Source organism: Coregonus clupeaformis, unplaced genomic scaffold, assembly GCF_020615455.1.
Source record: "Coregonus clupeaformis isolate EN_2021a unplaced genomic scaffold, ASM2061545v1 scaf0260, whole genome shotgun sequence".
Classification (NCBI taxonomy): Eukaryota; Metazoa; Chordata; class Actinopteri; order Salmoniformes; family Salmonidae; genus Coregonus; species Coregonus clupeaformis.
The window spans coordinates 275001-285000 of record NW_025533715.1 but is presented as its reverse complement, the minus strand read 5'-3'; the positions used below and the strand labels follow the sequence as shown (position 1 = coordinate 285000).

Genomic DNA, 10000 nt, shown 5'->3' with positions numbered 1-10000 from the left:
TGTGTGTTTGTGTGTTTGTGAGAAAGAGAGAGAAAATGGCGGTCACGGGGGAATCGACTGGTCTCCTACAGTTACTAATGGACAGCAGCTGTTGTCAATAATCCATTAATTATTGCAGAAGTGGTTCAGGGGACCTGTGGTGTATGTGTGAGTGGTTCAGGGGACCTGTGAGATTCATAACGCCACAGAGAGAGAGAATGTGTGATGCAGTACATGTGTACAAAGGGCCCTTTCCACTGTCCAAAGAAGCAATTAGACACAAAATGCTGCTTGCTAGTGAAACACTGATCTCACTCTCTCTCTCTCTCTCTCTCTCTCTCTCTCTCTCTCTCTCTCTCTCTCTCTCTCTCTCTCTCTCTCGTGTGAGCTAGGGTAAAAAATGACCTCATAATGTAAAACTTAAAATGAAATGGCGAAGTTTTACGGTATGTATGAGATGCTGCTGCCCTCAAGCAGTAAAGATGAGATGTGTTTGAATAGTAACACAATCAATTTCATGCTGTGTATTGAACCGTCCAGTCCACCAACATGAGAAAAAGATGAGCATCTATTTATTAGTGCACTAAACCACACAAACACACACGGACATGAACACACAACCACTTGGAAAACATGATTCACTTAACCCTCCCGTTGTCCTAGGGTCAAAATGACCCGCCACTGTGTTGAACCAACTTTATTTAATTTTTATATTTTTTGGATCATTTGTGAGGAGGCAGTGATACTTTCTTTAAAGTCTCACTGCCTCCTTCTCAAAATGATCCCAAAAATATACAAATTAAATAAAGTTGGTTCAACACAGTGGCGGGTCATTTTGACCCTAGGACAACGGGAGGGTTAAGAAAAACTAACTATCCGTCAACATAACATTTTCTTGTGTGCAACAGTAGATGCATATTCAATCAACCACTTTGGAAAAAACGGCTTTCTTAGAACGGCTGGCTCTCTCTCTGTTATAATCCACTATGGCTCAACAGTGTTGCCAATGTATTGAGTGTTGTCGGGAGTCTGGACTCTATAACAGTAATCTGTATTAATGGTTCTTAATTGTTGGAACATCACTGACAGAACTAGATCAACGCAGAAGTAGAGAAAGCCTTTCTCTTGATTATGTGGTTTGTCAGGGTTATGTGGTGCATCGACAAGGACAATGATGAACAAGGAGAGAGAGACAATGGTGTGTGTGTATGTGTGCATACAGTGTGTGTGTGTGTGTTTGTGTGTGTGTGTGTGTGTGTGTGGTTGGCCCTATGCCAGGACTACTGTATGATAATAATGCAGCAGCTTCAGCTCAGGCTAGACACTGCCAGCTCTGACAGCTATACATTCACTGATAAGATTACATTCACTGATCAGATTACATACACTGATCAGATTACATACACTGATCAGATTACATACACAGATCAGATTATGTACACTGATCAGATTACATACACAGATCAGATTACATACACAGATCTGATTACGTACACAGATCTGATTACGTACACTGATCAGATTACATACACAGATCAGATTACATACACAGATCTGATTACGTACACAGATCTGATTACGTACACAGATCTGATTACGTACACTGATCAGATTACGTACACTGATCAGATGACATACACTGATCAGATGACATACACAGATCAGATGACATACACCGATCAGATTACATACACTGATCAGATTACATACACTGATCAGATTACATACACAGATCAGATTATGTACACTGATCAGATTACATACACAGATCAGATTGCACATGATGCCTAAAATGATAAGGCAGACCATATAATTATTCTCAGTTCTATAAATGTTTGTGTGTGTGTGTGTGTACATCATGAATGCATAAAATTGTGTGAATGTAATGAGTATTTCGTTCTAGTTATGGAATTTTAGCTACACTGTCTTCTAGCTTTACTACACTGTCTTCTAGCTTTATTACACTGTCTTCTAGCTTTACTACACTGTCTTCTAGCTTTACTACACTGTCTTCTAGCTTTAATACACTGTCTTCTAGCTTTACTACACTGTCTTCTAGCTTTACTACACTGTCTTCTAGCTTTACTACACTGTCTTCTAGCTTTAATACACTGTCTTCTAGCTTTATTACACTGTCTTCTAGCTTTAATACACTGTCTTCTAGCTTTACTACACTGTCTTCTAGCTATACTACGCTGTCTTCTAGCTTTACTACACTGTCTTCTAGCTTTATTACACTGTCTTCTAGCTTTACTACACTGTCTTCTAGCTTTAATACACTGTCTTCTAGCTTTAATACACTGTCTTCTAGCTTTAATACACTGTCTTCTAGCTTTACTACACTGTCTTCTAGCTTTAATACACTGTCTTCTAGCTTTAATACACTGTCTTCTAGCTTTAATACACTGTCTTCTAGCTTTACTACGCTGTCTTCTAGCTTTACTACACTGTCTTCTAGCTTTATTACACTGTCTTCTAGCTTTATTACACTGTCTTCTAGCTTTATTACACTGTCTTCTAGCTATACTACGCTGTCTTCTAGCTTTACTACACTGTCTTCTAGCTTTATTACACTGTCTTCTAGCTTTACTACACTGTCTTCTAGCTTTAATACACTGTCTTCTAGCTTTAATACACTGTCTTCTAGCTTTACTACACTGTCTTCTAGCTTTAATACACTGTCTTCTAGCTTTAATACACTGTCTTCTAGCTTTAATACACTGTCTTCTAGCGCTTTAATACACTGTCTTCTAGCTTTAATACACTGTCTTCTAGCTTTAATACACTGTCTTCTAGCTTTAATACACTGTCTTCTAGCTTTAATACACTGTCTTCTAGCTTTACTACGCTGTCTTCTAGCTATACTACGCTGTCTTCTAGCTTTACTACACTGTCTTCTAGCTTTATTACACTGTCTTCTAGCTTTACTACACTGTCTTCTAGCTTTAATACACTGTCTTCTAGCTTTAATACACTGTCTTCTAGCTTTACTACACTGTCTTCTAGCTTTAATACACTGTCTTCTAGCTTTAATACACTGTCTTCTAGCTTTAATACACTGTCTTCTAGCGCTTTAATACACTGTCTTCTAGCTTTAATACACTGTCTTCTAGCTTTAATACACTGTCTTCTAGCTTTAATACACTGTCTTCTAGCTTTAATACACCGTCTTCTAGCTTTAATACGCTGTCTTCTAGCTTTACTACACTGTCTTCAACACTTTCCTGTGTCACTCCATCTGGACCTGTCAACAAAGCCCTGTCCTCTCGCCCAGTGCACCTCAATCCAGCACTTCCAATCATCTGTGAGAGTGAGTGAGAGAGTGAGTGCACTAAGGCGATTGCGCTCCTGCTCTTCCTCCCCTGGGTAGACTCTCTTATAGAGAGAGTGCTTTTAGGTTACCTGCCTATCAGAGGTGAACAACAACATGCAGTCCAAAGATAGGTATTGACACACATACACACACACACACGATGCGCGGGTTGACTCATAACCCGCAGTCCCCGCGATTATACAGATGTCAGATCTTAATTTGGGTTGGATAAACAGAAAACAAGTCATAGAAAAATCCATAAATGTATGATAATTCCTGTGCAATTCATGTCTACAGGATACATTGAGGTTTTCTTTCATTATTTTGATCTGACATTAGTGCGTAGGCCTAAGCTTTAGGGCCTAACTGTACACGTGCCAAATACACGCCAATTGCCAAATGCTTTTGGGAACTTGGGCAGAAAAAGTTAACGGCGATCCACTGAGGCAAAAAGGACAAAAAAGGAACTGTTCAGCACATGTTCTAAATTTGCAGGTTAGGGTCGGGCGCAGGACTCACATTTTCACTAGTCGGGCGGTTGCAGACGGGTTATTAGCAATTGCTGGTGGGTGCAGGTCAACAAACAGCTGACCCGCGCATCACTAACAGACACACACTCACTCACTCACTGAGATGAGAGTGTGAAGGGAGAGTCCGTGTATATTTATCAATGTGTGCATGTATGTTTAAATGCACTTTACCTTTCTAACACTGTGTGTGTGTGTATGTTTGTGTCTGTGTGTGTGTCTCTCTGTGTGTGTGTGTGTGTGTGTGTGTGTGTGTGTGTGTGTGTGTGTGTGTGTGTGTGTGAGTGTCTGTGTGTGTGTGTTTGTGTGTCTGTGTTTGTGCTCATGTCTATTTGTGGTAGTCCATTCATTCACATCAGTGAACAAAGCCACAGGCTGTCACTGCAGACAGTTGATGGCTCACACAGAGAGAGAGGAAGAGGAAGAGGGAGAGAGGAGGCCAAGGTTAGTTGAAGGAGGAGAGAAAAGAGGATTGAGGGAGGGAGGGAGGGAGGGAGGGAGAGCGTTCATTACTTCCTCACGTTAATCGAAACACTATCATTTTAGCATTACCACTCCTCCTCCTCCACAGTGACTTTTAGCCTCTCAGGTCACTTCAGTTAGAGATCCGTATGTCTGAATGTTGTATGAATGGTGGTGATGGTCACTGTTACCTTGTACTGTCTGATATTTGTTTATCTAACCAAACAAACAACCACATCAAAAGAAAGGAGACAGGGATGGAGGGAAGAGGGGAGGGATGTTTGGAGGGACATGGTGAGTGGAAGAGACATGATGGAGAGAGAGAGAGAGAGAGAGAGAGAGAGAGAGAGAGAGAGAGAGAGAGAGAGAGAGAGAGAGAGAGAGAGAGAGAGAGAGAGAATAAAAGAGAGAGAGAATGAAAGAGAGAGAGAGAGAATAAAAGAGAGAGAGAATAAAAGAGAGAGAGAAAGAATGAAAGAGAGAGAGAGAGAATAAAAGAGAGAGAGAGAATAAAAGAGAGAGAGAGAATAAAAGAGAGAGAGAGAGAATGAAAGAGAGAGAGAGAGAATAAAAGAGAGAGAGAGAATAAAAGAGAGAGATAGAGAATGAAAGAGAGAGAGAGAGAATAAAAGAGAGAGAGAATAAAAGAGAGAGATAGAGAATGAAAGAGAGAGAGAGAGAAAGAATGAAAGAGAGAGAGAGAATAAAAAAGGGAGAGAGAGAGAATAAAAGAGAGAGAGAGATGGCCTGGTCTCAGAACTGAATGAGTCTCAACCTAATTGTGTCAGCGAAGGTTAGGAGAGGGGGAGGACGACTCTACAGGACACAAGCACTGGAGGGACAGGAGCACACGGACACCCATCAAATCACTAGCACAAGAAGAAGATAATCTGCATCTCAAATGGCACCCTATTCCCAATATAGTACACTACTTTGGACTAAAGACCTATGGGTCCTGGTCAAAAGTAGTGCACTAAATATGGAATAGGGTGCCATTTGGGACGCAGCCTAAGCCTGTCAAACAGTGGGAGATGAGACAGTGGTGGAAGTACTGGGGCTCATGTTAGTCCATTCTCTCCTCAACTCTCTGCAGTATGATGGCCCAGTGTCATGGATTTATTTATTCTCCACTAGGATACATTTAGTCTATACTCGACCCAAATTAAGAAGAAAAAGTGTGTGATTATAGATGTATTCTCATAACTCGCGACCCCACCTATCACATGCCCAGGGCTCACTTTGGGCCCGACCCATAGTTTAAGAAACCCTGCTCTAGTCAGCTCTCTGCTGCCCAGTGTCATGGACTTAGTTTGTAAGGTCAGTCCACTTCCAGAAAAAGCCACTCTGTCTCACCTCAGCCTACAGAGACCAACACAGAGTCTGTACTATCTGAAACACCTGCAGTACCACCATCTCCTCTCCTCTCCACAGGGGATTCAGAGTGATGGCGGACATGGAAAAGGTGTGTGTGTGTTACAAAGGTGTATGTGTGTTGGTGTGAGAAAGGGATCGATAGAGAGAAACATTGGCGTGTAAGACAGCTACAAAAAGTGTGTGTGTGTGTTATTAGAGCTGCAGTGTGTGTCCGATGAGGATACAATGTGTGTCTGGAGGTCAGTGGCAAATAGAGTTTGAGAGAGTGACTGCAGTGGAGGGTGACCCGGCTGGCAGTCTTCACACACACACACACACACACACACACACACACACACACACACACACACCCATTTGGCTGGTGGCTGGGCTATGCCTCTGGATAATGGGCCTGGATGAATAATGGCAGTGTGTGTGTGTGTGTGTGTGTGTGTGTGTGTGTGTGCGTGCGGGTAGAGCCTTCAAAATCCTATCTTTAGACAAAGCAATCTGACATTCACACTTTAAAAGGAATCTCTTTCTGTAGGAGAAAGCCAAGTACTTCAGTGCAATGTTTAGTGAATAGATCAAAGCAGGCTTGATGCAGATGTGAGAGGTGGTTTATCCCACTGACTATGCATTCTCCTTGGGTTGCTCCATACAGACACAAGGCCACCCACACAACCACCATATGAACAGCACTAAAAGGTAAGAGCTATAGCTAGGCAGGTAGCTTATCGGTAAAGAGCGCTGGGCCAGTAACCAAAAGGTCGCTAGTTCGAATCCCCGAACAGACTAGGTGAAAAGTCTGTCGATGTGCCCTTGAGCAAGGCACTTAACCCTAATAGCTCCTGTAGGTCGCTCTGGATAAGAGCGTCTGCTAAATGACTATGTAAAATGTAAGAGCTATAACCAGTGTGGTTAAACACCATGACTTTCCTCCCCATTGCGTGTCTGTATGTGGTCAGATCACTGCCCTCTCTCCTAATACTGGGACTTAGCACATCAATACTGGCCCTTTGAAGCCTCTGGCCACTCTACTCACACAGGGCCCAATTGGTCAGTGTGTGCGTGTTTCAAATCAAATCAAATCAATCAAATATTATTTGTCACATGCACCGAATGCAGTGAAATGCTTACTTACAAGCCCTTAACCAACAATGCAGTTTTAAGAAAGAATACCAAAAAAAATCACACAAAAAAATACAATAATAATAATATGAAATAAAAGTTACAAATAATTAAAGAGCAGCAGTAAAAGACTTGGCGCTCCGGTACCGCTTGCTGTGCGGTAGCAGAGAGAACAGTCTATGACTAGGGTGGCTGGAGACTTTGACCATTTTTAGGGCCTTCCTCTGACACCGCCTGGTATAGAGGTCCTGGATGGCAGGAAGCTTGGCCCCAGTGATGTACTGGGCCGTACGCACTACCCTCTGTAGTGCCTTGCGGTCAGAGGCCGAGCAGTTGCCATACCAGGCGGTGATGCAACCAGTCAGGATGCTCTTAATGGTGCAGCTGTAGAACGTTTGAGGATCTGAGGACCCATGCCAAATCTTTTCAGTCTCCTAGGTTTTGTCGTGCCTTCTTCACGACTGTCTTGGTGTGCTTGGACCATGTTAGTTTGTTGGTGATGTGGACACCAAGGAACTTGAAGCTCTCAACCTGCTCCACTACAGCCCCGTCGATGAGAATGGGGCCGTGCTCGGTCCTCTTCTTTTTCCTGTAGTCCACAATCATCTCCTTTGTCTTGATCGCGTTGAGGGATAGGTTGTTGTCCACACGGCCAGGTCTCTGACCTCCTCCCTATAGGCTGTCTCATCGTTGTCGGTGATCAGGCCTACCACTGTTGTGTCATCAGCAAACTTAATGATTGTGTTGGAGTCATGAGTGAACAGGGAGTACAGGAGGGGACTGAGCACACACCCCTGAGAGGCCCCCGTGTTGAGGATCAGCGTGGCGGATGTGTTGTTACCTACCCTTACCACCTGGGGGCGGCCCATCTGGAAGTCCAGGATCCAGTTGCAGAGGGAGGTGTTTAGTCCCAGGGTCCTTAGCTTAGTGATGAGCTTTGAGGGCACGATGGTGTTGAACGCTGAGCTCTAGTTAATGAATAGCATTCTCACATAGGTGTTTCTTTTGTCCAGGTGTTAAAGGGCAGTGTGTAGCGCAATAGAGATTGCATCATCTGTGGATCTGTTGGGGCGGTATGCAAATTGGAGTGGGTCTAGGGTTTCTGGGATAATGGTGCTGATGTGAGCAATGACCAGCCTTTCAAAGCACTTCATGGCTACAGATGTGACTGCTATGGGTCGGTAGTCATTTAGGCAGGTTATCTTAGTGTTCTTGGGCACAGGGACTATGGTGGTCTGCTTGAAACATGTTATTATTACAGACTCAGACAGGGAGAGGTTGAAAATGTCAGTGAAGACACTTGCCAGTTGGTCAGCGCATTCTCGGAGTACACATCCTGGTAATCCGTCTGAATGTTGACCTGTTTAAAGGTCTTACTTACATCGGCTACGGAGAGCGTGATCACACAGTTGTCCGGAACAGCTGATGCTCACATGCATGTTTCAGCGTTACTTGCCTCGAAGCGAGCATAGAAGTAATTTAGCTCGTCTGGTAGGCTCGTGTCACTGGACAGCTCGCGTTTGTACATGTATGTATGTATGTATGTATGTATGTATGTATGTATGTATTGTATGTGTGTGTGTGTGTTGTGTGTTGTGTGTGTGTGTGTTGTGTGTGTGTGCGTGTGTTCTAGCCTCCTTACCGTTATCAGCAGACAGTGCGGTGATGGTGTTGGGTGTGGTGTCTGACTTCCCCTGGCCGTTCTCAAAGGCGTAGCCCTCTGTCTCCTGCAGCTGCCAGTTCAGACCAAACAGATGCATGGCTACAGTAGGGATAGAGGGAGAGGGATAAAGAATAGTTATTACTCTCAGTGGTCGAGGGCTTAACAACACACACACACACACCATAAAGACAGTTTACCCAGCAGAGAGTCAGAGATGGGATGCCTAAAAGAACTCTGTCAGATAAAAAGACAACAGGAGAAATATCCCTCTATCGATTATGGTTTGGGTTCTAACAAGCTCTCGGATTGGCCTGACCCTTCAGGGTGTATATATATCTGAACGTGTGTGTGTGTAGGAGGAGGTGATTTGGGAGTTGTAGAGAGAGAATCTGTCAAAATAAGAATCAGTCAAAGCAGGTATTGTTTGAAAAATCCAATATGTTAACCTTGTCCCTGAGAGGAGAGAGAGGGGGAGGGACCTGGAGAGAGGGAGAGATGGAGACACACAGCTTAGTGCATTAGCATCAAGCCGGCCCTCTGGCTGGATATAATTCAATCCCACACCTTTCTCTCTCCTTCCCTCTCTCTCCCCCCTCCTCGCCATTTCTCTCTCTCTCTGAGGGCTTCTGCCAGAAGCCCCACTTAGAGTGAGGAGACACGCGAGAGGAGCCAGTTTCTAGTTTTTAACACTGTTTCAGCGCCGTCTGTAGCTGTCTGGAGCCGTCATGGCTGCCGAGGGCTTTAGTAGGAGCCAGACATGATGGAGGCCTGTGGACTGTGACTCAGACAGTACTGAAGGGCCAGTAGCAAGTCTGGTGAGAATGACTGTTTAGTACCAACAACACACACACACACACACACACACACACACACAAAAGTGTCAGTGTGTGTGTGTCCTGTGTGAGTTATAAGGATGCCTGGCTGCACACTCTAGCTCTAATGAGAGGAGTTTAGTCGTGCACACAGCCCCCTGTGGTTTTCTACCTGAACACACACTCACAACCACCTATAAATCACTATAAAAGCAGGGGATGTTGGTGTATACTGGTGCTGTGTGGTGGGGAGTGTGTGTGTGTTCTGTATCAGTGTGTGTATTTGAGTGTGTGGGAGCTGGATCTAGGATATGTAGACATTATAGCTGGAGGAAATGGAAGCAAGAGAGAGGGAGAGTAAGGGACAGAGAGAGGTCGAAACGGTGGAGAGAGAGAGAGGTAGAGCGAGAGAGAGAGTGAAGGGAAGAGGAGAGGTAGAGAGGAGAGGGAGAATGTGCAGGGTAAGCTGAGGGAATCCTCTAGCAGCGCAATTAGGGCCCGGAGGCCAGAGCGTTTTCAACCAGAACCCGCCACGGTTCAACCAAGCCCCCCCCCCACCCCCCTCTCTCTCTCTCATTAAAAGAGTGATGTGGTGCTGGGGAGGGCCTCCTGCGGTGGGCAGGACCAGAGGGTCATGGGAGAGAAGTTGGTGGATCGACACCAAGCGCTGCCAGAGTGGAGCATGCTGGGAGGCTTAAGGCTCCTCAGGACAACCCTCAAACAACCTTTATGCAACCACGAGACAACCATGAAACAATGT

At 44.5% G+C, this 10000-nt stretch overlaps 1 protein-coding gene across 11 annotated transcripts in view; it reads right to left on the bottom strand.

Moving 5' to 3' along the window:
* tenm3 (teneurin transmembrane protein 3) overlaps positions 1-10000 on the bottom strand; it is a 274702-nt gene that overhangs the window by 105809 nt on the left and 158893 nt on the right. For all 11 annotated transcript variants that reach the window (XM_041868495.2, XM_045214458.1, XM_045214459.1 and 8 more), the window contains one exon: positions 8408-8527. In XM_041868495.2, coding sequence (XP_041724429.2) covers positions 8408-8527 — 120 coding nt within the window. The remainder of the gene's footprint in view (positions 1-8407; positions 8528-10000) is intronic.